The following is a 25,815-nucleotide window of genomic DNA, read 5'->3' as shown; positions in this document are numbered from 1 at the left end:
CAGTAAGTGCTATAGCTTGCCGAATAAGCGGGGACCCAAAGAAATTCACTCAACTTTAATCCTGCCCCATCTCTATCAAAATTAGCCTAAATATTGTGACGTTTCAAAGCTTTTACGCCTGAAGTCTGTCATGAAAGCTTTAACCTTCGTCAGGCTGCATAATTTTACAACGTTAACAGGCTGCAGAGGTACAATTGTACCTTCATATATATTTTATTGAAATTTGGACAATATATTCTGGACCAAAACTGCAGAGATGTCACGAAATTTCAGCCCTCTACGGCCTTTCGAAAAAAAAGTTATTGCAATTTTAAAATGGAATAGTTACAATTGTACCTACTCAGCCGGACGAAGGTTAACAAATTGGGCACTAAGTATTACCTTTTGGTTAAATAGGTTGAAAAAAAACTCTCTACCAATCGTACATTTTATCACTAAATTATCTATAACCCACAATGTTGGGTGTACTGAGAAAATCATCCAGCCCTGTTTTGAAAGCTGTTCTAGTGTCGGCCATACTACCTCTTGTGTTCGGGCACTCCAGTCTGACTGCTCTAACTGTAAAGAGCCCTTTCCTATTTAGCTGCCAGAATAGCCTCTACCCGTAATGAGTGACTCCTGTTCCTTTGTGTGGTCTTTGGAAGGAATAAGTCCTTTATATTGACTACACATATATTTATAAATATAAATAAGATCTCCTCTGAGGTCTGTGTTGTCGTTTTTTTTTTTTTTTTTGTTTTGTTTTTTTTTGTTTTTTTTTTCTTCCTCTCTAAGCTAAACAAGCCCAACTTTTCCAGCCTCTCATCATATGGAAGGCCTTCCATCCTATGTAATAATCTAGTTGCCTGCCTTTAGACTCTCTAACTTCTGAATATCATTTTGAAAATGTGGACTCCAAAAACTGGATCCCATATTCTAGATGTGACCTCACCAGTGATTGTTAGAGGGGTAGCAATATATTGGGATCGGGGATTTTATCTTTTTATACACCCGAAAATCTTGTTTACTTTTGCTGCTGCCTGACATTGAGTACTGCTGCTCAGCTCACTTGTAACCTGAATACCTATGTCCTGGTTAAGATTTGTGCTTGGATTGACAAAGTAAAGGAAAGTCACTAAGGCTACGTTCACATTAGCGTCGCGTCGCTGTTGCAGCGGCGACGCAGCGGCGACGCGCCCCTATGTTTAACATAGGGGACGCGTGCGTCTTTTTGCACGCGTTTTCCGACACGTGCGTCGTTTTAGACGCTAGCGTCGGACGCAAGAAAACGCTACAAGTTGCATTTTTCTTGCGTCCGATTTCGTCAAAAAACGACGCACGCGTCGCAAAACGCGCGCGTTTTTGCGTGCGTCGCCGCTGCGTCGCCGACGCAACAGCGACGCGACGCTAATGTGAACGTAGCCTAAGAATCAGGTATGTGTTGCATATAGTAACACACTCCTTAAAATTGAAATTGGGTGCACAAGTGCATTCAGCGTTGCAGAACAATCGTCAGACAGCCATTAATATCCTCATTGATGGCAGCAAAGGCGTGTGTGTGGTGGTCAGATACTAGATACAACGGTCCGTGACGTTGCAGCGTCCTGGATAGCGATCTCGTTGTGTTTGACACGCAGCAGCGATCAGGATCCTGCTGTGACATCACTGGTTGTCGATGAAAGTCCGGAACTTTATTTGGTCGTCAGGTCGGCGTGATTCGTCATGTTTGACAGCAAAAGCAACGATGCCAGCAATGTTTTTTTCATGGAGCAACAACCAGCGAGAACGATAAGTACGTCACTGGATCGCTCCTGCATCGTTCTGCTGCTGCCGGTGTTTGACGTCTCCTAGCGACCTAAACAGTGAGGCTGCAGCGATCGGCTCGTTGTCTATATTGCTGCAGCGTCGCTTAATGTGACGGTACCTTAAATTAATCAAAATGATTTGATATTTTTTTTCCATTATTTACATATCATTAAAGGGAGTCTGTCACCCCTTTTTTTTTTTTTTTTTTTTTTTTTTTTTTTTCGAAAGAAAAAAAAAAGGGTGACAGACTCCCTTTAAGCACCATTTATAAAACAAATGTAAGTTGTTAATTCAGATTGAGACTGCTGAATATTCTGCCTTATCGGTACTTCATTAGCTGAAGTATATCAATTCTTGCATGTTTACAGAACATCAGAGTAAATGGCAGTAGCACATAGACTAGACCATGAAATACTTGCCTTTGCTTTTTAGAAGTCTTTTTCTTCTTTGCCTTTTTAGGTTTAGATTATGTAAGCCATGAGGATATACTTCCTTACAATTCTACTGATCAAATCCCCATACAACATGAACTGTTTGAAAGATTCCTGAGTTATGATCAAACCAAAGGTAAGCTCCAATACTACCTTGTCTGTATTTAGTGTCTGATGATGGGGTATTCCTACCTTGTACATCTGTAGCATATCCACTAGATGTTCCCCAACCTACCTGGTAAAATTGCTGCCGACTGTGACTTCCGTTTTAAGATTGGATGCGGTGGCTTAGTTGCCTCAACAGGCAGGTGGGAGCTCCCATTCTCCATAGAGATGCATGTCCCCATAGCCATCAAATGTTGATGGCAAATCCTGTGGATATGCTGTAAGTGTCCAAGGTGAGAATACATGTACAGGTCACATCATTTTTCTTGTCTTCCTTTTCCTTTAAAGTGCCACCGTTTGTAGCTCGTGAAACACTTCGTGCGTGGCAGGAGAAGAATCATCCTTGGCTTGAGCTATCTGATGTGCATAGGGAGACCACTGAGAGTATCCGTGTCACAGTGATTCCCTTCTACATGGGAATGAGGGTCTGTTATGCTTTATTAACCAGTGCTGAAGCCGCCTTGTGTACGCAGATTTACAGCTGAAGAGAACTTCTGTAGTTAATCTTTTTCCATTTTGCAAGCTATATTAATCTTGCAGCCTTTACTTTACATTCAGGATGTCAAATACCCGCTACAAACCTGATTATCGGCTTTGTATGTTATTTTTTTTTTTTTCCTGTATGTCGCCAGAATAAGGATATGTGTCCCCTTTTTTTTTTTTTTTTTTTTTTTTTTTTTTTTTTATCAGAGCTGGATCACATTTTTACTTTTGGTGCATGCATTGGTTATTAGCATCCTTATGACTTCAGTTTTTATGTGCAAAGAACAGAAATAGGTTCATCATGTTGATAGATTAGACCAGCTGTGTGTTGAATGGTGGGCTCAGCAATGATCTCTCTGCATTGGGTCAGGCTGAAAGGGTGGATGGACAACTAGTGATGAGCGAGTATGCTCATTACTCGAGTTTCTCTGAGCATGCTCGGGTCATCTCCTGAGTATTTCGGCCTGCACAGAGATTTTGTCGACTCAGCTGCATGATTTGCTGCTCCTAAACAAACAGGCATTCCCCACATGTATTCAAGATGTCTAGCAGCCGCAAATTATGCAGCTGGATCGACACAAACTAGAACTAAGTCTCCGAGCATGCTGAAATACTCAGAGACCACCCGAGCATGCTCGGAGAAGCTCGAGTAACGAGCATACTCTCTCATCACGAAGGACAACCCCTAAATATTAAAATCCCCTGTTGTTCATTCACCAGTGTTTGTTGGCACTGCTGCAGCAATGGCGCGTTGACCTTGACAGACGGTGGATGGTTATAACTGGGGTGTCACATCTGCAGTGCAGTCAGTGACTCATGACATAATTGTTTTGGGACAAAAGTGTGTGTGTGTGTGTGTGTAACAAGGGAGATTTGATCAGCCATTTTAATTAACTGTATAAACTCTATTGAAGGGAATCATTCAAGGAGCTGTTCATGGACCTTTCTTTGGGATAGGTTATCATTAGGAGATTAAGCGTCCCGGGTGTCAGATTCCCACTGATCAGCTGATAACTGCTCTGTCAGTGGCTGGAAGTAAGCGAATTATGGGAGAAAACGTAAGTCCTGCACTTTATCTCCCATTGGCTTGCATGACAGATCGGTGATCAGCTGATCGATGGGTGTCTGGCTCCACTGATACTAATGATCCATCCCAAGAGTAGATCTTCAATTAAGACCCAGACAACCCCTGTTAATGTTTTGAGAAATTTTTAATCATTAACATTTATTTTTGACTTTACAGGAAGCTCAAAATTCCCATGTTTATTGGGTAAGTACCTCTTCCTCATTGCTCAGGTAATAAAGCAAAGGTGAAGTCTGTAGGCTTCTGCGGTTCTTAGATTTTGCACAGTTGTAGACGTGGGGGTGATAAAACTATAACAATCCTCCCTGCAGTGTAGGTTTCACCACTTTATTCTTAAATATAGTTTTATTACGCATGCCAATGATGGATCCTCGGTGCATTATACCACAAATTAGCATCCTCCGCCCTTGGGGCTCATTTAGACTTCCGTTTGGCTTTTTTTTCTTTTGCAGATGAGTGATATCTGTTTTTCATGGATAATACTTGAACTATAAAAATGAATAGGATCGTTCACATGTTTTTTTTTTTTTTTTTTTTTCTGTCAGATCAAAATTGCCAAATAGAATCTATGGAGCCGTGATAAAATCGGATCTCTCGGATGCCAGATAAATTGCTGTCAGTTTTTTTATGAACTGCTAAATGTAGAGGAAAAAATAAAACTTTTTTTTTTTTTAAACCATCTGAGTTTCCGATAAGCGTGCACCCGTACTGACACTGCAGGCATCAGGAATTTAATTCAGACAGCGTTTGCTCTGGGCAAGCAAATGCTGTCAATTAACTTGAGTGCTGTGGATTAAAAATGAGGGGTTAAATGGTAGGCTGGGACTGCACTAGGCTTGGCTCCCAGCTAACATAAAATCTCTGCTAATATGTTCCTATTTGGCAAAAAGAAGGGCAAGAGTGTTTACCTGCCCATGTCTCAGGACTAATGCAGCAGGATGCTGCAAATCCATGTAATACAGATGGAGGCAACACGGGTGCAAAATACTGGTGAGACAACCACTCAGATTGCCAATTCATGGAGGGGGGAGCTGGTCACACACAGGGCAGTGTCTGGCTTGCAGCCTACTAGTGACACCCATACTATTAGATTAGGCAGGCTGCCCAGCACTAAACAAGTGCACCCTAGAGGAGGCACCCCAGTTTACAAGGCCAACATTGATGGGCCTGAATATAAATCCCTCATATACTATATTTTGTATACTGGGACTATTAAACTGTGGTAATACAGTCTTCTAATAAGAATTGCTACAATTCTGTCTGTCGGTAATGTATTTCTATTCTCCTGACCTGTACAGTGGCGTTACTGCATCCGTCTGGAGAACCTCGGTGTTGAAGTAGTTCAGTTGCGGGAGCGTCACTGGCGCATTTTCAGCCTCTCGGGTACGCTGGAAACTGTGAGGGGCCGTGGTGTCGTGGGCAGGGTAAGGTCACTAGTTGATTTGCTTGCGTGATTTTGGCTCATGTCTGTATTCCCACACTGACTGTTTTGTACCGCTTTTAGGAGCCAGTCCTTTCTAAGGAGCAGCCAGCTTTCCAGTACAGTAGTCATGTATCTCTGCAGGCCTCCAGCGGCCATATGTGGTGAGACACCTTTTTTTAATTATTACGCCACTTTTCACTATGTAATAACAGATGGAGCCATTAGTCTTGTGCATATGTTACGTCAGAGAGCTTTCCCAGTGGTTTAGGATTGGTCAGGATAACCGTCTTAAAGCCTCACAATAAGGTCATGTTAACATGTTCAGTATTTGGTCAGTATTTTACATCAACCAAAACCAGGAATGGAAGAATCAGAGGAAAATTATAACATAAAAATTTGACCGCTTCTGTATTTATCACCCACTCTTGGTTTTGGCTTACAAAATACTCATCTGAAATGCTGAATGTGGCCTAATGCCTATTTTCTTAAAAGGAATCTGTTGGCACAATAAACCCTCTATTCCCTCTTCAAACCACAAATATGGGCTGGCAGTTCTTTTGAAATGTAAATGCATCGACCACTTTTATATCTATCTGTTGCTGCATTCTCAAGAAATTAGTGTTTTAATTCATATGCAGATATGGTGCAAGTGCTCTGGGTGTGACGGAGATTTCCCCACTTGGCACCAGCCTCATTAACTTGATTATTAGTTCACTGTCTGATTTTCTTGCCTGACACATGTAGTGAGCTATCCATGCCGATTGTGTAATTTCACCGTAGTTTAACACTTCAAAACAAATTCCCAGGACATTTAATAGTCGAACAATCGAATGGCTATGTGGACCGAAAAGTAAAAAGAAATTACAGATTTTGGTAGAAAAAGCTTAAAATCGCCATATCGTAAAGGGGGGCTAATGAAAGGTAGCTGTGGTAATTTGTCAGTTTGATATATTTCTGCTTTTCAGCTTTGTAACTATATAGATTTGTACAGTGCTGGCAGCATTTGTGATGTTTTCTGGCTCCAGGTGATTTACTTGGGTTTTATCGAATGTACTCGAGTATAAGCCTAGGCATCTCGCTTTACCCCAAAAAACTGAGAGAACCTATTGACGCAAGTATAAACTGGATATGCACGGCGGCCTCATCCCCATCCTGGCATGCATGGCTCCCATCAAAAAAGTATAAAAAACACACCCACAAAAAAACCAAACCATCCTACTCACCCTTCCTGCTCTGCATCGTAGCGTCTTGTTCCGGTGCCAGCAGCTGCTTTATGCTTGTAAGTGGCGCATGGCAGGGACGTCACACGCTGCTTATAAGCACAGCTGCCGGAATACTCACTGCTCTGCATGTCGAAACTGTGTGTGGAGGGCAGTGAGTATTCATTGCTGTTAAGTAATGACTTATCCTAAGTCCTATTACAAGACTTGTTAACAGGTTGATTGTGACTTGTAGGATTGCTACTTCCAATAGGTGGCGTTAGAGTTCAAGTCCTTATTTTCTCTGAAGAGGCAATTTCCACTTGGCATTTTAGAAATATTATCAAGACAGCCAGACACTATGATTGTTGTTTAATAATTACTCTACCCTCACATTAAATTAAAGGGGATTATTTAGACTGCTATTTATTTTCTTTTGGACAGCATGCATTCTTACAATCTCTTCTTCCTTGTGTTTAAGGGGAACTTTTCGGTTTGAGCGTCCTGATGGTTCACATTTTGATGTCCGAATTCCTCCTTTCTCCTTGGAAAGTAATAAGGATGAGAAAACGCCCCCATCCGGTCTGCACTGGTAGAGAAGTTGTCCACACAAAGCCTTGACTGAAACGCACTTTGTAGAACTTTTATCAGACCGTTTTGTTCCTCCTAATTGGCAGAAGGGCGCTCTGTCATATCTTCATCTCCGATCTTTGTCTAGTGACAGGAGGATTTGTGTTGGGATTGCCCATAATAAAGAAGAGCTGCAGCTGCTGTGCTCTTAGTGAATGCCCGCGCAGCAGAGCCGCCTTGCCTCGGTCATACATACTTCCAAACCTCCCAAGACCAATTGGAAATTTTAGTTATTTAATTTTTTTTTTTTTTTTGCAGTTTTTATTTCTGAATAAAGTTATACATTTACTGAAATGAGCTTCTTAGATTTATTACTTAGAGCATCAGCTTTATAAAAGTCCTTACTGTGACCTAACACAGAGCCCAACACCAGACTGAATCCCCATGTTGAGTCGCCGCCTTCAGACGCTGCACTACAGAAAACTGTGGGGAACATTTTATATAGCAACTTGTGCTAGAGTTTTGGTGAAAATAAAAAATAAAAAATTTTTTAATTCTGGTACATGTCTATTTTTGACTTTTTTATTCTTGGGCTGTCCTTGCCACTATGTAAAATGGTAGGCGAGGGCTTAGTGGAGACGTGGTCTCTGTAGCCCAACCAGCTTGCCATAATGCATGCCAAAAATTGGTGCAAACTACATTACTGGAACTAGCAAATGTTCTTGGTTTGCCACATGGGATAAATAATTAAGTCGTTGTCTAGTAACTGTCATTATGGACACAGATTTTAGGTTTATGATTTTTGGATAAAATGCTTTTGTTGGAAGGGGATTGTGGGGTTTTTTTTTTGTTTGTTTTTTTTCCCCATCATACATGACTGCACCACAAGAGAGGGGATCCGCCCTTCAAGGACAGGAAACCTTCAAGATAAAAGGGGCGGCTCCTCTCTCCACATCAGTTGGTTTCCTGTCCTTGACGGGAAACCCTCAAGATGAAGACTTCTGATGAAGACAGAAGAGGATACCTGGGTCGGGTGGATTTGGGCAGGCGCTAGTCTGCTGCACCCGTCACCAGGTACCGGTAGTCGCCTCGGGGGCCATATATTCCATGCCCCCCTGAGCGAAGCATGGCCACAGCCCGTGAGACAATGCCCATGTAAAAGATTACGCAGGTAGCGTTTCCCCCCCTGTTGACCAAAGGTGGCCATATAGCCCGTAAGGCACATCGGTGCCCGGGCTGGGTAAGTCTCCTCGGAGGTTTGGGGCCCTCCCTGTTGAGCATTGAAAGCAGGTAAAAAAAAAAAGGAAGTGAGTCTATTTAAACGTACCAGAAGTGCTGCCCTGTGTCACTAAACCAGGCCAGGTTGAAGGTGGCTGCTCTTGTTACGTGGTAGTGTGTAAGATGGAGCGCTTTTCACCAGAACATTTAATGCCACAGCAAGAGGTGCAGGAGAGGCGGTCTCGCTCGAATGAGAAGAGCCAGATCCGCCATAGCAGCAGCAGAAGCCGCTCGGACAGCGTACGGACGGATCGCCATACCAAGGAGGGGTCCCTGGTCTCATTGGGAGAAACTGAGAAAACCAGTCAACCTCCGGATCCGGTACCCGTACTTTGAAAGCGTCCGAATGGTGAGTGAACTTCGAGAAAGTCCAGCACGCTAATGTCTGTTCTTTTATTCGGTCGTCCATGACAGCACTACGGAGAGAGGGGATCCGCCCTTCAGGAACAGGAAACCTACAGATACATAAGGGCGGCACCTCTCCCCACGCATCAGTTGGTTTCCTGTTCCTGGAGGACAGGATTCCCTACAGATTTGTCTTCAGTCACCTATCGAGCACCCAGGCCGGCTGTCCGACCCAGGTAGCGAGGGGGTCTCCTACCTCGGGCAGTGCGGGTCCCTGGAAGCGCCACGGTGGGCCCGGGTAGGGCTCCACGACGGTGAGTGGTGCAGTGGGGAGCAGCGTCCAGAGGAGGTCTGTCTCTGCGGCCAGCAAAGGTGAGTGTGTCTCCCCCACCCCCCCGGTCCATTCGCTTTCCCGTGCCCCTGTCCTCCCTACCTCTGAGGCCTATCCATGCGGCGTGGGCTTCCCGGAGCGCCCCTCTGTGCTCCTTTGGGATCGCGGCGGATCCGGGGGTCGGGCGCCGACTTCCGCCGCGATCGCCGCTGTGCTGGGGCCATGTGCGGTGATGGTATGGCGGCGTGCGGCTGGGGGATCCGGCGACGCCGTCCCCGGCTTCCGGGCGCGTCCCTGAGCGCTCTAGCGTTGCCGGAAGTGACGCGAGAGGGGGGCGGAGCCGGGACCGGAAGTTAGATGCCGGCCGGCTTCAGCTGGGAGTGCCGCAGTCCTGCATGCGGTGGGACCGACGGGGAGGGAGCGTCCAGGGGCGGGGGAGGGTGGAGCAGGGTCCGGCACAGGGGGGGGATTGATTAAGCTGGCCATGCACATATTCCGGATGGGGGAGGGCTATATATGGCCGGTTAGATTGCTGCAGAGCTGCTAATGGCATCTGCAGCTATGGATGTGCCAGAAGCTGCCGGTGATCTGCTGGAGCAAGAGGACAGATCCTCGGAGGCAAATACCCAGCAGAAGACCCGCGGGCGCAGTGTTCAGGCCAGTCGCAGATCAAGACAGAAGGATCTGGACCGACCCCCCAGTAATCCGGTACCTACCGCTACTGCCTGGGTAAGAGATCTTCGTGAATGTACCCTGATGCAGTCTTTTCCTATGTTTATTTCCACAGGGGAAAAAAAACGCTGGTAAATCAAAAAACAAGGAGTGCGCGCTATGCGCTTGCCCTTTGCCAGACGCCTACCCTAAAAGACTTTGTCAGTCGTGTGTGCGGCAGACGGTAGGAAATAGATGAATAGGATACTATTTAGCGGTAGCACCGGAGGAATTACATAGCCTTTTTTCCGCTCCCATAGGTGGCGGAGGAGTCTCCCGATTTCACATCAAATCTTAGGGAGATTATCAGGAAGGAGGTGAAGGATTCCCTGAAATCCCTGTCCCGAGGGGAGCCTTCCAAAAGGAGAAGGGAGCCTAGCGCCTCAAACTCGGATTCGTCTGTTGGCCCAAGTAGGGAGAATGATTCAGACGCCTCTGTCTCCTCAGCGTCCTCTTCGGATGAAGAGTCTAACCGGTTCTGTTTTCCGTTGGACCAAATGGACAAACTGATTAAATCAGTTAGATCCACTATGGGGGTGGCGGATGAAAGGCCAGAACTTTCAGCACAGGACTTAATGTTTGGCGGTCTAGACCCTAAAAAACGTAGGTCTTTTCCACTCAATGACCAGGTCCAAAACCTCATTAAAAAGGAATGGAAAAAGCCGGAGAAAAAAGGCTCTTTTCCACCGGCCTTTAAACGAAGATGCCCCTTTGAGGACCCCATGGTGAACACATGGGATAAGGCACCAAAATTAGACGCGGCGGTGTCTAAGGCATCTAAGAAATCTTCTATCCCCTTTGACGACATGGCTTCCCTAAAGGATCCTCTAGATAAAAAGGCTGACTCGTTCCTTAAAGGGACATGGGAAATGTCGGCTGGTGCCTTGAGACCTGCGGTAGCTGCGACATGCGCAGCCAGATCGATGATGGTCTGGCTAGATCAGCTGGGGTCTAAATTGGAAGAAGGTGTTTCCAGAGATTCCATGTTGAAATTCCTGCCAACAATTCAAAATGCTGCTGCCTTTCTCGCAGATGCTTCTGCAGATTCCGCGAGAATGGTGGCTAGAGCGGCAGGACTATCGAACGCAGGGCCCTATGGCTGAAATGTTGGCCGGGTGACCTTCAGTCCAGATCTCGTCTGTGCTCTATCCCATGCGAAGGGGAATACCTGTTTGGGCCAGTCCTAGATGAGTTGCTGGAGAAAGCCGGAGATGAGAAGAAGTTTCCTAATCTACCAACTACTTCTTACAGGCGGCCCTTCGCAGGGAAAAGATTCTTTCGGAGGAGACCGGCCAGAGATCAGAGCAGATGGGACAAGAAAAAGAAGAGGTACTGGGTTCATGTTTGGTGGAGGACGTCAGGAGCCACCCCGTGAAGTCAAAAAACCACCCCAATGACTAGTCGCCCCGGTGGGAGGTAGACTATCTGCCTTCTACCCGGCCTGGTCCAAGATCTCCAGTAGTGATTGGATTTTGGGGTTGATAGCTACGGGTCTGCGGCTAGAATTCTCCTCTATCCCTCAGAACTTCTTCAGAGTCACCCCTCTCAGATCCTCTCCAGCGGAACAGGCGGCCCTGGAAGCGGAAGTTCACGATCTGCTCAATAAAAAGGTCCTATCTGAGGTTCCGGAAGGAGAACAGGGTAGTGGTTTCTACTCTCCTCTATTCCTAATAAGTAAACCAGACGGCTCCTTCAGAACAATTATCAACCTTAGAGCGCTGAATAATTTTCTGACCATTCAACCATTTAAAATGGAAACCATTAATACTGCAATAAAGTTGCTGTTTAAAAACTGCTTTATGGTAGTATTGGATTTGAAGGACGCCTATTACCATATCCCTATTTATGCAGGTCACCAACAATACCTGAGGGTGGCGGTACGGTTGGATGGGGTAATAAGACACTTCCAGTATAGGGCCCTTCCCTTTGGGATTTCAGTCGCCCCTCGGGTATTTACCAAGGTAATGGCGGAAGTTATGGCACACCTACATGAGTCCAACATTCTAATAATCCCCCTACCTGGACGATCTCCTTATCGTAGGTAAAACGGCGGATCATTGTCGGGAGCAGTTACATAAGGTGATGTCGGCTCTAGAGCGTCTGGGGTGGATGCTAAACGTTAAAAAATCTCGGTTACAGCCCATGACGGTGCAGCGATTTTTAGGCCTGACCCTGGATTCCCAGGTTCAGGAATGCCGTTTGCCTCAAGAAAAAATTGATCGCCTGCACCTTCAGGTGCTGAATGCCTCAAAAAACCCCACCATGTCCCTACGTAGAGCCATGTCTGTGTTAGGCTCTCTCTCGTCCTGTATTCCAGCGGTCCGATGGGCTCAGTATCATACGAGGATACTCCAGGGCGAGGTGCTGTTACCTCAAAAAAGGTTGGGAGGAGGTCTAGACAGTCTGCTGACCCTATCCCAAGATGCTGTGGTATCCCTCGAGTGGTGGTTAGATCAAAAGAACCTGTCCACAGGGGTCCCCTGGGAGTATAATATAACTCGTATTATCACCTCGGACGCTAGCCCTTCTGGGTGGGGGGCTCACATGGGGGATTCATTGGTCCAGGGGCTTTGGGATCATGATCAGATGGAGATGTCTTCCAATCTAAAGGAGTTAACGGCTGTGGAGCAGGCGGTTAAAACACTCCTTGTCTGTCTACAGGGCCACCACGTGCGGGTATTCTCGGACAATCGAGTCACCGTGGCATACATAAATCACCAAGGCGGGACTCGTTCCAGATCCCTGATGTGTGTAGCAGATCGTCTGTTTCATCTAGCAGAGCAACATCTTCTCTCGTTGACTGCTCTACACATAAAAGGGGCAGAAAACACTACAGCGGATTTCTTAAGTCGCAACACATTAAGGCAGGGAGAGTGGTCCCTGAACGGCACCATCTTCGACCTTATCGTGGAAAGGTGGGGACAACCAGAGGTAGACCTGTTTGCCACAAAAGAAAACAGGAAAGTGGCACAATTCTGCTCTCTGGACCCCAGAGAAAATCCCCTGGCAGTAGACGCCCTCCTCATAGACTGGAACTTCAGGCTAGCCTACGCCTTCCCTCCCCTGTCTCTACTTCCTCTGGTGGTGAGGAAAATCAGGAAGGACAAAGCCACAGTAATATTAATTGCCCCCTTCTGGGCCAGAAGGACGTGGTTTCCATGCCTGAGGGCTATGTCGTTGTCCGATCCATGGGTCTTGCCAGACATTCCGGATCTCCTATCCCAGGGCCCAGTCTACCATCCTCGAGCGGTTGGCCTTCATCTGACGGCGTGGATTTTGAGCGGGCGCTGCTAAAAGATAGGGGGTTCTCGCCGGCCCTCATTAACACGCTGCTGAAAAGCAGGAAAGTGATAACCACAAAAATCTATGTCAGAATCTGGAAGAGATTTCTTCAGAACTCGGGGGTAATAGCTGGTCAGTCAATACCAATAGACCAGATCTTGGAATTCTTACAAAGGGGGTTAGAGATGGGGTTATCCCCAAATACTCTTAAGGTGCAGGTATCAGCCTTGGGGGCCCTCTTTGGCTGCAACATCGCTGAGAATCACTGGGTCAGCAGATTCATCAGGGCAACAAAACGGTCTAGGCCAATTGTGAAGAATAAAGTCATGCCTTGGGACCTGAACCTAGTCCTCTCAGCCATGACAGAGGCCCCATTTGAGCCAATTACTTCAGCCTCTATTAAAAATCTATCCCTTAAAGTAGCCTTCCTGGTAGCCCTAACATCGGCACGTAGGATAGGTGACATACAAGCATTATCCAGGGTTCCCCCTTACATGCAGCTTAGGGATGATGGTGATACTATCCCCTGATCCAGCATATCTCCCTAAAGTAGTGTCCAGATTCCACAGAACATAGGAAATAGTTCTTCCATCTTTCCTCCCCAATCCTACTAACGATAGGGAAAGGAAGTTACACACTTTAGATGTAAGAAGATGTATCCTGGAGTATCTAGCGGTAACTGATCCCTGGAAGTTAGATAATGCCCTATTCGTGTCCTATCAGGGTAGTAGGAAAGGGCATAGAGCTTCGAAGTCTACTCTAGCTAGATGGATCAGGGAGGCTATCTCGCTGGCTTATATCTCAAAGGGCAAGCCGGCGCCTGAAGGTCTTAAAGCGCATTCCACTAGAGCTATGGCGGCTTCGTGGGCGGAAAGATTGGAGGTGTCGATGGACCAGATTTGTAAGGCTGCTACTTGGTCTTCTCCAAACACTTTCTATAACCATTATAGATTGAACCTGGGTGCCTCCTCTGACCTATCTTTTGGTGTAAGGGTGCTGCAAGCTGTAGTCCCTCCCTAGTTAGTTACTCTCTGTAATTCTCTCCGTAGTGCTGTCATGGACGACCGAATAAAGTCTTAGTTACTCACCGGTTAACGGTGTTTTTTGGAGTCCATGACAGCACCTGTACATACCCTCCCGTCTTCTTAAGTTCTGGGTGTACACCTCTTCCTTTATTTATATATAATTCACGGGTAGTGAATAGTTAATATTGTATTATTGTTTATTGTGTATGCTATTAACCTTGGTGGTCCTCTTGTGCTCTGTAAACCAACTGATGCGTGGGGAGAGGTGCCGCCCTTATGTATCTGTAGGTTTCCTGTTCCTGAAGGGCGGATCCCCTCTCTCCGTAGTGCTGTCATGGACTCCGAAAAACACTGTTAACCGGTGAGTAACTAAGATTTTCTCTTATCTCCGTCTCTCCCCTCTTTGCTTACATACATTTGGGGGGTGGAGTATAGGAGGTCCCCAAAAATATAAGGCAAAAGCTAAAAATAAGGAATGTCCCTTGTGTAAAAAGCATTTAAAGACCTCTTGGGGTAAAAGACTGTCAGGAATGTATCAACAAGACAGTGGTGGAGGAAACACCCTCCTTTTACGGAGAGCCCAAGATCTCTGATCCAGTCAGAGGTCTCTAGGTCTGTAAAAGTGTTAGACAGCTGACACAGATGCCAGATCTAGGGACAGATCCAGCCCCTCAGTAGCATCCCAGAGGGATTCCTCTGAGTCAGAGGAGGACTCTGATACAGCCCGCTGCTCAGATAGTAGCTCAGAGGAGGAAGATACATTTCCAGCAGAGGCTACAGATAAGCTTATAACAGCTGTTCGCTCTACCATGGGGCTGGTAGACGAGAAGGCAAAGACAGCACAAGAACTAATGTTCAGTGCTCTGCAAAAGAAAAAACGGAGGTCATTCCCTATTAATGAACAGCTAAAAGAACTGATTAAGAGGGAATGGCAAAACCCGGAGAAAAAGTCCCAAATAGTCAACTCCCTAAAGAGAAGATATCCTTTTGAGGAGGAGGCGTCCTCATCTTGGGATAGAGCCCCAAAAATTGATGTGGCAATTTCAAAAGTTGTTTTCTATAAGAACTGTTGTGAATTCTGTGGCAGAGCTCCCTCCTGTGGTCACAAGTGGTACTTCGGCTGATTCTCTCTGTGAGCTTCCGTTGGTGGAGGAAAGTGGTACTGCGGCTTCTGAGTTTCCTTCCTCAGGTGATGTGGTGAAGTCGTTAGGTGCTGCTCTATTTAACTCCACCTAGTGCTTTGATCCTGGCCTCCAGTCAATGTTCTAGTATTGGACCTGTTTCCTCCTGGATCGTTCCTGTGGCCTGCTACTCTGCATAGCTAAGTTCCTCTTTGCTATTTTGTTTGCTGTTTTTTTCTGTCCAGCTTGTCTATTTGTTTTTTCCTGCTTGCTGGAAGCTCTGGGACGCAGAGGGTGTACCTCTGTGCCGTTAGTTCGGTACGGAGGGTCTTTTTGCCCCCTTTGCGTGGTTTTTGTAGGGTTTTGTGTTGACCGCAAAGTTACCTTTCCTATCCTCGCTCTGTTCAGAAAGTCGGGCCTCACTTTGCTAAATCTATTTCATCTCTACGTTTGTCTTTTCATCTTAACTCACAATCATTATATGTGGGGGCTGCCTTTTCCTTTGGGGTATTTCTCTGAGGCAAGGTAGGCTTATTTTCTATCTTCAGGCTAGCTAGTTTCTCAGGCTGTGCTGAGTTGCATAGGGAGCGTTAGGCGCAATCCACGGCTGCCTCTAGTGTGGTTTTAGAGGATTAGGGATTGCGGTCAGCAGAGTTCCCACGTCTCAGAGCTCGTTTTATGTTTTTGGGTTATTGTCAGGTCACTGTATGTGCTCTGACCTCTATGTCCATTGTGGTACTGAATTACCTTATCATAACAAAGAACCTCTGGATAGAAAGATGGACAGTTCCCTGAAAACAGCATGGGAAGCCTCGGCAGGAGCACTAAGGCCAGCTATCGCGGCCATTTGTGTAGCCAGATCCCTTAATCTGGATAGATAACCTGGAAGATCAGGTAGAACAAAGTTCCCAGAGAGACCATCCTAGAGGCAATACCGGCCATGAGAGCAGCGGCAGTATTTCTAGCTGAAGCATCAGCAGACTCAGCTAGACTGGCAGCAAATTCAGCAGCTTTAGCCAACACTGGATGCCGTGCGATATGGCTTAAATGCTGGCCAGGCGATGCACAGGCAAAGATGAAACTTTGCTCTTTGCCATGTGAAGGGAACTTCCTGTTTGGACTGGCATTTGTATTGCCAAGTTTTTAACACTAAGGTTCGGATACGGCTTTAAAGAAGGCTACTATCTGCGATATAACGCAATTTTATTTCAAAGTACAAAATTAAAGGAATAGCATTAAGCTACTTACTGGTAGCGGCATTTTTCGGAGGCCCATGACAGCACTACGAGAGAGGGGATCCGCCCATTAGGAACAGGAAACCTACAGATACAAAAGGGCGGCACCTCTCCCATGGATCAGTTGTATTTCAGAGCCCGAGAGGACTACTGCGGTTACTGGCATACAATCATACAATATACACAGTTTATATCAAAAAATATTTTATTACAATGTGGCTAGATACTATACATGAGATCTACATAGCCCACTGAATAAATATATACAGTGTTAGGAAGTGCAACCCCCACGTGAATAGGGAGGGAACTAAGGGTGCTGTCATGGGCCTCCGAAAAAATGCCGCTACCAGTAAGTAGCTTAATGCTTTATTCGGACTCCCATGACAGCACTATGAGAGATTTACAGAGACATAAACTACCTTAGGGAGGGACAATAGTTTGCAGCACCCTTAACCCGAAGGTGAGATCAAAAGAGTAACCCAAATCCAACCTATAGTGCTTAAAAAAGGTGGAAGGGGATGACCATGTGGCCGTCTTACATATTTGTTCCTCTGATACTCCAGACCTTTCCGCCCAGGATGACACCATGGCCCGGGTGGAATGTGCCTTCAGATTCTGCGGAGCCGGCCCCCCACCTGCTGTATAAGCCAGAGAGATAACCTCCCTAATCCATTTAGCTAGCAAATACTTGGATACTCTACATCCCTTCCTCGGACCTTGAAAGGAAAGAAGCAGTGCATTAGCTTTCTTCCAGGTGTCGGTGACTGAGATATACTGTAAAAGAGATCTCTTGACATCTAACGTATGGAGCTCATGTTCTTTGGGATTAGAAGGATTAGGAATAAAGGCTGGCAAGACTATCTCCTGTGACCTATGAAATCGTGTCGCTACCTTCGGTAGGTATGCTGGGTCCGGTTTTAGTACCACTCTATCTGATAAGAATTCTATGTATGGAGGAAGTCTAGAAAGCGCCTGGATATCCCCTATCCTGTGAGCTGAGGTTATGGCAACTAAAAAAGCTGTCTTAAGGGTCAATATTTTTATTGACTCATCCTGAAGGGGTTCAAAGGGGGGTTTTGTTAAGGATGACAGAACTAAGTTTAGATCCCACTGAACCATTCTATCTTTACGTATTGGTCTAGATCTATTAACCGCTTTAATAAATCTCGCTATCCAATAGTTGTTGGCTATATTGCAGGAAAATAGGGCACCCAGGGCTGAAATCTGCACTCTTAGGGTACTAGCGGATAGTTTCCATTCAAACCCCTTCTGCAGAAACTCTAAAACTTGATGTATTGGCACCCCTTCTTGGATATTAAATTTTGAACAGGCTAAGAATTTTCTCCAAGTTCTAGAGTAGATTCTTGTAGTTACTTGCTTTCTACTCTTTAGGAGTGTTTCTACCAAGTTTGGAGAAAAACCTCTATCTACCAGCAGTGACCGTTCAAACTCCAAGCCGTTAAATGGAGCGGAGCCACTTGTGGATGGAAGATCGGCCCTTGAGAAAGTAAGTTCGGGATCTCCGGTAGAACCCAGGGAGGAGATACTGACATCATCCTGAGGGAGGCAAACCATGTTCTTCTGGGCCAAAAGGGGGCAATCAGGATGACCTTTGCTCAATCTTCCCTGATTTCTCACCACTAGAGGCAGCAGGTTCAACGGAGAGAACGGATAGGCCAGTGGGAAATCCCATTTCACTAGGAAGGCATCCACTACCAGAGGATTCTCCCTGGGATTTAGAGAGCAAAAATTTTTTTTAGTTTTTTGTTGCTCTTGGTAGCAAATAGATCCACCACCGGCTGACCCCATCTGTGGACAATGTGATTGAACACGTCCTCGTTGAGACACCATTCTCCTTGTTTCAGAATATTTCGGCTGAGGAAATCTGCTGTCACATTTTGCTTTCCTCTGATGTGAAGAGCCGTCAAAGATCGAAAATTTGACTCTGCTATCCGGAACAAGCGATCCGTGATCTGCATTAATGCTTCGGAACGCGTACCCCCTTGGCGATTTATATAAGCAACTGCGACCCTGTTGTCCAATAAGATTCTCACGTGCTGGCCCTGCAGATACATGAGGAAGTTTTTAAAAGCTAATTCAACCGCTAACAATTCTCTCTGGTTAGATGAGAATGTTGTGAAGGGTTCCCATTGACCCTGGACCACCATGTCTCCCATATAAGCTCCCCACCCTGAAGAGCTGGCATCTGTGGTTATTATACGGGTAACACTTATTATCCAGGGTACCCCTGCTGATAAATTTTGCTTGTCTAGCCACCATCTAAGGGACTGTATTGTTAATGACCCCAACGTTAATCTTCCTTTTAACATGCCCTTTAAAGCTCTGTCATAGAATAAAACCTCTTTTTGTAGGGATCTGGTATGGAACTGAGCCCATTTAACTGCTGGTATGCATGATGTGAGTAGGCCTAGCAGGGACATTGCTTTTCGAAGTGTCATGGAAGGTGCATTAATTGCTTTTGACACCTGTTCTAACTTCTCTATAAGGAGAAGACACTGTTGTGTTTTTGAATTTAACAGCAACCCCAGGAATTTTTGAACATTAAGGGGCTGTAACTTAGATTTTTTGAAATTTATGACCCAACCTAGGTGCTCTAATTTAGTCTTAGTAATTTCCCATTGTGATAGGCAATGATCTACCGAATTTCCTACAATGAGGAAGTCATCCAAGTAGGGGATTATAAGGATGTTTGATTCCCTTAAATACGCCATGACTTCGGCAATTATTTTTGTGAACACCCTAGGGGCAGAAGTTATCCCAAAGGGAAGTGCTCTAAATTGAAAATGTCAAATCGTTCCACCCATTAACACTGCTACCCTCAGGTACTGCTGGTAATCTGCATGAATAGGTACATGATAGTAGGCATCCTTTAAATCCACTACTATCATGAAACAGTTGTCAAAAAGCATTTTTACTGCCGAATTAATTTATTCCATTTTAAAGGTGTGCTTCACCAAAAATTTATTGAGACCTTTAAGATTTTATAATAGTTCTAGAAGTCTTATCAGGTTTTTGAATTAGGAATAAGGGAGAGTAAAAACCTTTCCCTTCCTGGAAATGCGGAACGTCTACTAGGACGTTTTTGGCGCAGAGTCAATACTTCCTCTTCCAACGTAGATTGTGCAGCAGGAGATGAACGCAGGGGGGTTAACTTAAATTTGCCTCGTGGAATGAGTGAACTCGAGTTTGTCCTTGAGATACAATGTTTTTTATCCACACACTGTTTGTGATTGCTGACCATTCCGCAGAAAAATGTAACAATCTCCCCCTCCCCCCCCCCCACGGGGATTACTAGTCATTGGTCCTGTTTCTTCCTCTCTACTGAAGAGCGACCAAACATGAATCCTGTACCTCGTTTTCATTTATCATCCCATCGGGATCTATCTCTCACTGGCGAGAAGGTACGCTTCCTTCCACGATTAAACTTCTCTTTGCTGAAGGGGCGACGATATGAACCGAATAGGTTCGGAAACTTCTTCTGGTCATCCCCTGCTTTCTCTAATAATTCGTCCAGAGTGGGTCCGAATAAATATTTACCTTTACAAGGGATAGTACAAAGCTTTGCTTTCGCTTGCATATCCTCAGGCCAGCATTTTAACCATAAGGCTCTTCTAGCAGCATTCGAGAGTCCAGCTGCTCTGGCTGCCAATTTTACAGAGTCGATGGAGGCATCTGATAAAAAAGCAGCCCCCTCCTGAATTGCAGGTAATGCTGCGAGTATAGAGTCTCTAGAGGCTCCCTGTTTTAGCTGTTCCTCCAACTGGTCCAGCCAGACCATCATTGACCTTGCCGTACAGGTCGACGCCACCGCAGGTCTTAAGGAGCCAGCAGCCATCTCCCAAGTACCTTTTAGAAAGGTATCCACCTTCCTATCCAGGGGGTCTGTGAGGGTTCCTATATCCTCAAATGGGAGAGACGATCGCTTCGCCACTTTGGCAATTGCTGCGTCCAACTTAGGGGCTTTCTCCCAATTGTTGACAGCTGGGTCATCAAAGGGATATCTCCGCTTCTGCGCTGGCGGTAAAGACCCCTTTTTCTCTGGTTTTTTCCACTCTTTATTAATGAGTTCTTGTATTTTCTCGTTCATAGGGGAAACTCTACGCCTCCTCTGCTGTAGACCACTGAACATCATCTGTTCTTTGGATAGCTGAGGCTTGGGTTCCGTTATACCCATGGTACTTCTGACTGCCTTTATTAATTTATCTACCCTCTCAATGGGTAAACAAAAACGAGCAGTGTCTTCTTCCGAAGAGGAGGATGATGCTGCTGAATCGTCTGAGACTCCGCTTCTGATCTTACCCTCAGATGAATCGGACGTCCACTGAGCTTTTCGCTTAGAGCCTCCCGCTTGTGAAAGATCCTAAAATGGACTGTCTGACCTCCATTTTAACCATCTCCTTCAGACTGGCCGCAATAGCAGAGGATTCTTCCACTACCTGAGGGGGCAAGTAAGGCAAACTAGTCTATAGATCTAAATGCCATATCCCCCTCCCCCTTTCCAAGACCTCACCGTCTGTTGGATACAGGGGTCACATAATTTTTTAGGGTGTGAGTCAGGCAATGGAGCTCCGCAGATGGCACATTCCCTATGCTTCATTTTACTGACATTCTTTCTTCCCTGTAGCAAAAAACACATGAGAGAAGACTAGTCACTGAGTGAACTTTCACGAAGATTACTTACCAGTGGTCGCCCACACCCAGAGAGATACCGAAGTACGAGGGGGATCTTTCTTGGTCGATGCTCCAGACCCTGTCTGGAGGAACTTCTGCGGCCAGATCCATCGCTCCTTTTCACGTGTTCCTTCTCCATAGGCTTCTGGGATGCCTCATTCAGCAGCAAAACCTGCTGATCATGATCAGACTCCATTCTGAACGGTTTGGAGACCAGAAGTGGGGAACACGCAGGAGGATCTGTCTTATAAAGCCCCTCCTTCGGTCAGCATGTTATCGCACAGCGTCTGTTTGGCCTCCACACCTCCCCGCAGCTGTAGAGGATCACCAAGGCCCTGAGGGAGAGCGGCAAGCAATCATCGGTGGGCGCCGCCATCTTGGTGCGCAGGAGCACCGCGACCTGGAAGTCGACGCCGGCTCCGCCTTCCGACGTCACCACAGCCCACAGTGCTTCCTGTTCAGCGCTGCAGGCAACGTGGGACATGGAGGCCAGACAGCTGCGCTCCGGTCGGCGCTACCTAGACGCCACCGCCCCAACACAGCCTCACAGCACTCAAGGGAGGGTGGCCCACTATACTTACCGCACGCTGGCTCCAGAGACAGGACACCCCCTGGCGACCGCTCCATGCTGCTTCAGTCACCACCGTGCAGCCCCCCTGGGACCACCGTGACTGCCTCAGGTACCCCACACCGGCCGAGGTAGGAGACCCCCCCCCCCCCTCCCCCCGCTACCTGAGTCGGCCGGCCGGCCTGGAATCCTTGTAGAAGGAATTTCTGTAGGATCCAGTCCCCTTAGGAACAGGAAACCAACTGATCCATGGGAGAGGTGCCGCCCTTTTGTATCTGTAGGTTTCCTGTTCCTAATGGGCGGATCCCCTCTCTCGTAGTGCTGTCATGGGAGTCCGAATAAAATATGATTTGAATAGTATGATTGCGTACACCTTTGTATATTTTAAGATACAAAGTACATACAGTATAAGGATTAAATTCATATACATAAGTACATATACTCACAATATCCGTCACCAAGGAGTTTTTAAACATCTGTCTGGAAAATCAGAGAAGCAACACCAAGACAGAGAACCCCTGGAAAATTCTCAACAGTGCACGGGCGTCCCCACTTATGCAGGTATCAAACACTGTACACATGTAAGTACAGGTACACCAGTTTATGCTTCTGTCTTAGTCATGTTTCTCTGGCCTTATATAGTGATTTGCACTATGTTACATTTAATTTCACCCTGCCCTTCAAGTGGCCAGCTTTCAAGATAGGATGAGACCAATATATCAGTCATACATCAGACAATGGGCCATAAACCCATAGATCCATAAAAGCCCACAAGGGTTAGATAAAACTACCACAGACAGAGGTTAAATAAACCTTACTGTTTTACAATAACAAACTTAAAACTGTTTGTAAACTTAAAGGTCTTCAGACAATAAACAGCTCTCAAGATTGCAATTGTTACCATCCACCTCTCATGTCTCCCCTTTTCCTCATAGTCTGTAAGCTTGCGAGCAGGGCCCTCATTCCTCCTGGTATCTGTTTTGAACTGTATTTCTGTTATGCTGTAATGTCTATTGTCTGTACAAGTCCCCTCTATAATTTGTAAAGCGCTGCGGAATATGTTGGCGCTATATAAATAAAAATTATTATTATTGTCACAATGAGCATTGTCTGTCTGTAAATGTGTGACAAGAAATGCTGCTCTGTAATGGTCTGTATGCGTTCAGTATATTTCAAAATGGACTCAAAATAGCCATTTCTATATTCACATTACAGCATTAGACGAGGTGTTGGAAAAAGCCGGTGACAAAAAGAAAAATTTTCCAAAGCAGCCATTTCAGCCCTTTCGGCGCTCCTTTTAGAGAGGCCAAAAGTTCCGAAGACAGCAGTTTAGAGACCGAGACAGGAGCAACTTGGACAAGCGATCCAGGGGAGGAAGAGGCTTCTATTTTGGCAAGAAACCCTCCCAGTGAAGGTCCTTCTCAGGTGGGAGGGAGGCTCTCTCACTTCTTCCAGCCTGGGAGAGGATCTCCTCCAGCGTATGGATCCGACAGATAATAGGCTCAGGCCTAAAATTAAACTTCCACCACTGGCCTCCAAGAAGATACATGCAGACGACCCGGTACAGTCCTCTCAAGAGAAACAAGACACTCTGGAAGGGTAAGTAATGTGGCACCCCTAGGGGTATTTGCCACAAAAACAGTTACTGACAATAAATACAAATACTAAAATAGCAAGACTGCACTACCACCTCCGGCCAGAAGGGGGAGCTCCAGAGACTCCCCTTGATCCATTCTGGTCTGAGAGAAGAACTGGCAGTTGGGCTAAGGAGCTGAAAGTGAGAGGTCATACAGCTGAATTTCTAACAGCCCTATGACGGTTTCCAGGCCCAAATAACCGGCCTGAGGAGAAAAGGGACAGAGAAAAAGGACATTGTGAGAACCGGGTAGCATTAATCACTACCAAGAACAGGCGCAAAGACGGATACCGGATCCGTGGCTGTATTCATTATATATAATACAGCAACTGGAAAAACGTGAGGTGATATCAGCTTCACTAGGGCCGGACGCAGCAACAGACAGAGTTCAGCGGTACTCCTGGAGGGGGTAAGCCGATAAAAGGACTCAGGTTGCCCGTCGAACCAGGACCCGGAGGGGACAGATTGGGCCGGCAGCCAGTTCACATACAGCAGCAGGGCCACACAGAAACTGCGTACAATAAGAGGCAAAAACCCCGGCAGGGTCAAAGTAACTCAGAGTTCCCATACAGACTCCGGTGACAGGACTGGTTGTAAATCCCTTTATGTTGAAGTAAACTGGTTAAACGTTTCAGTGCCTCAGACTTTCATTTGGACAATAGCCGTCTATCCAGGATCAGGATCATCACCGCTGGGAGAACCTGCTGCTGATCAAGTAAGTGCCTGTTCCCTCATGATACCCCTTACACTGTGCATTGCCTGAGGCCACAGCACCGGGTCAAGCCACCCGTGACATCTCCCTCAAGAGACGGACCCCATTGGTCCGGTGCTGGGTACCCCGGTCTCCTGGGCGTTACAATTGGCGTCACGAACAGGATCCAGCCAGCCCGTATACCGGGTATTGTGTGCCGTGATTGGAGCCCAAAACTGTGAAAACTTGGATGAAAAATCTTGAAAATTGACTTTATTAAAGAAAATTCCATTTCACATTAAAAACTATTGAAAGTGACTTTTCCCCATTGGTTATAATGGAGTAAAGATGGCCGCCATCACCTCATAACCGTTAGGCACGAGACTGTTAATTGAGCTACGTCATTACCTGAGCCTCAATCTGACTGAAAAACTTCAGAATCCGCCATTACAGAGCGCGTGGCGGGCGGGAGCAGCAGGGGGCGTGTCATTGTGGGCGGCACCAAGCTGAGCGCTCTGACGTCAGAGCAAGGGGAAAACCAATCTTGCTGCACAGCGGAACGAATCTACACTATCCCGACGGAAGCGGAGGACCGGAAGGGTCCGGTTTAACTAAGGAGGCACAGTATGTCGCAGCACAGAGACGCCGCAGCACCCGGCGACGCTAATGCAGCTGAAAGACAGTGTCGATAGAGAGTCCGGTAGCGCAGCGGTGCAAGGAGTGGCGCCCATCATGCCGGTGCTGATGCCATATACCCCGGGTGGCCCGTGGCTTCCAATGTATGAAGGTGAGCCTAATACCCTTGACGATTTCAAAGAAAAGATGCTGGCCCATTTTGACATGTTCCCCGTGGGTGAACTTCAGCGTGTTAGTCTCCTGATGATGCAGTTAAGTGGCCATGCTAAGCGAGAAGTCACAGCATGGGCAGCTGATCTAAAAGGCACTGTTGAACGCATATTTGCTGGATTAAAAGCTACATTTGAAACCACTGCCGGCAGCAAAGCTAAAGTACGATTCTTTAATTGCAAACAAAAAGCTAATGAGGGCGTGAGAGACTTTGCCTTAAACCTGCAGGAAGCCCTTAAATCACTTACACTGGCTGAACCCATTTTTAACACCGGAGCGGATAAACTGCTAAGAGATCAATTTATTGAGGGACTCTACACCCCTTCTCACCGGGGGCATGTGAGTATGCTTGTTTTTAAGAACCCTGAATTGACATTTGCCCAATTAAAGGAGAGCGCTATACGTCTCCAGCTGGCAGAGGCACCTCGGGATCAGGATCCTGCGCAACCCATGGCAGAGGCACCTCAACAACAGGGAGTGCAAGTGACATCAGCTATGTCCGGGGCCATTGCTAAGCCCCTGGGGCCCAGTACTAATGAAGTTCTTCAATAAAAGCTTGACTCTTTAACTGATGTTGTTGCTTCAATGGCTAAAACCATGCAGGAGATGAGAGGACCCAAGATGGAGTTGGCAAACCGTAGAGAGGATGTTCCATGGATGAGACCCCGGAAATACCCGACATGGAGAGGACGACCCCGCGACCGCTACCAACCGGATGGACAGCCCATTTGCCGCCGTTGCCAGCAGCCAGGCCACTTTGCACGAGATTGTGATTTAAACGGGAATCCCCTGGGAATGCGGGCCGCTTCACAGGAATGGACTTTCAAGGCCCAACACCCTGGCACGACAGGTACATCGGAGGACGACCCATTATCCCTATCGTGCTGGACGGAATTCCCCTCAACGCTTTGCTG

At 46.5% G+C, this 25,815-nt stretch overlaps 1 protein-coding gene across 1 annotated transcript in view; it reads left to right on the top strand.

Annotated features, from left to right (window-relative positions):
* The window catches only part of POLDIP2 (DNA polymerase delta interacting protein 2), a 30,571-nt gene extending 22,872 nt beyond the window's left edge, over positions 1-7,699 (top strand). Inside the window, exons 6-11 of the mRNA XM_069761374.1 lie at positions 2,245-2,352; positions 2,670-2,806; positions 4,108-4,134; positions 5,247-5,372; positions 5,453-5,532; positions 7,052-7,699. Of these exons, the coding sequence (XP_069617475.1) occupies positions 2,245-2,352; positions 2,670-2,806; positions 4,108-4,134; positions 5,247-5,372; positions 5,453-5,532; positions 7,052-7,166 (593 nt within the window). The 3' untranslated portion in view covers positions 7,167-7,699. The remainder of the gene's footprint in view (positions 1-2,244; positions 2,353-2,669; positions 2,807-4,107; positions 4,135-5,246; positions 5,373-5,452; positions 5,533-7,051) is intronic.
* Positions 7,700-25,815: the final 18,116 nt, after the last annotated feature.

This window comes from Ranitomeya imitator, chromosome 3, assembly GCF_032444005.1.
Source record: "Ranitomeya imitator isolate aRanImi1 chromosome 3, aRanImi1.pri, whole genome shotgun sequence".
NCBI lineage: Eukaryota > Metazoa > Chordata > Amphibia > Anura > Dendrobatidae > Ranitomeya > Ranitomeya imitator.
This window is presented reverse-complemented; position numbering and strand designations above follow the sequence as displayed.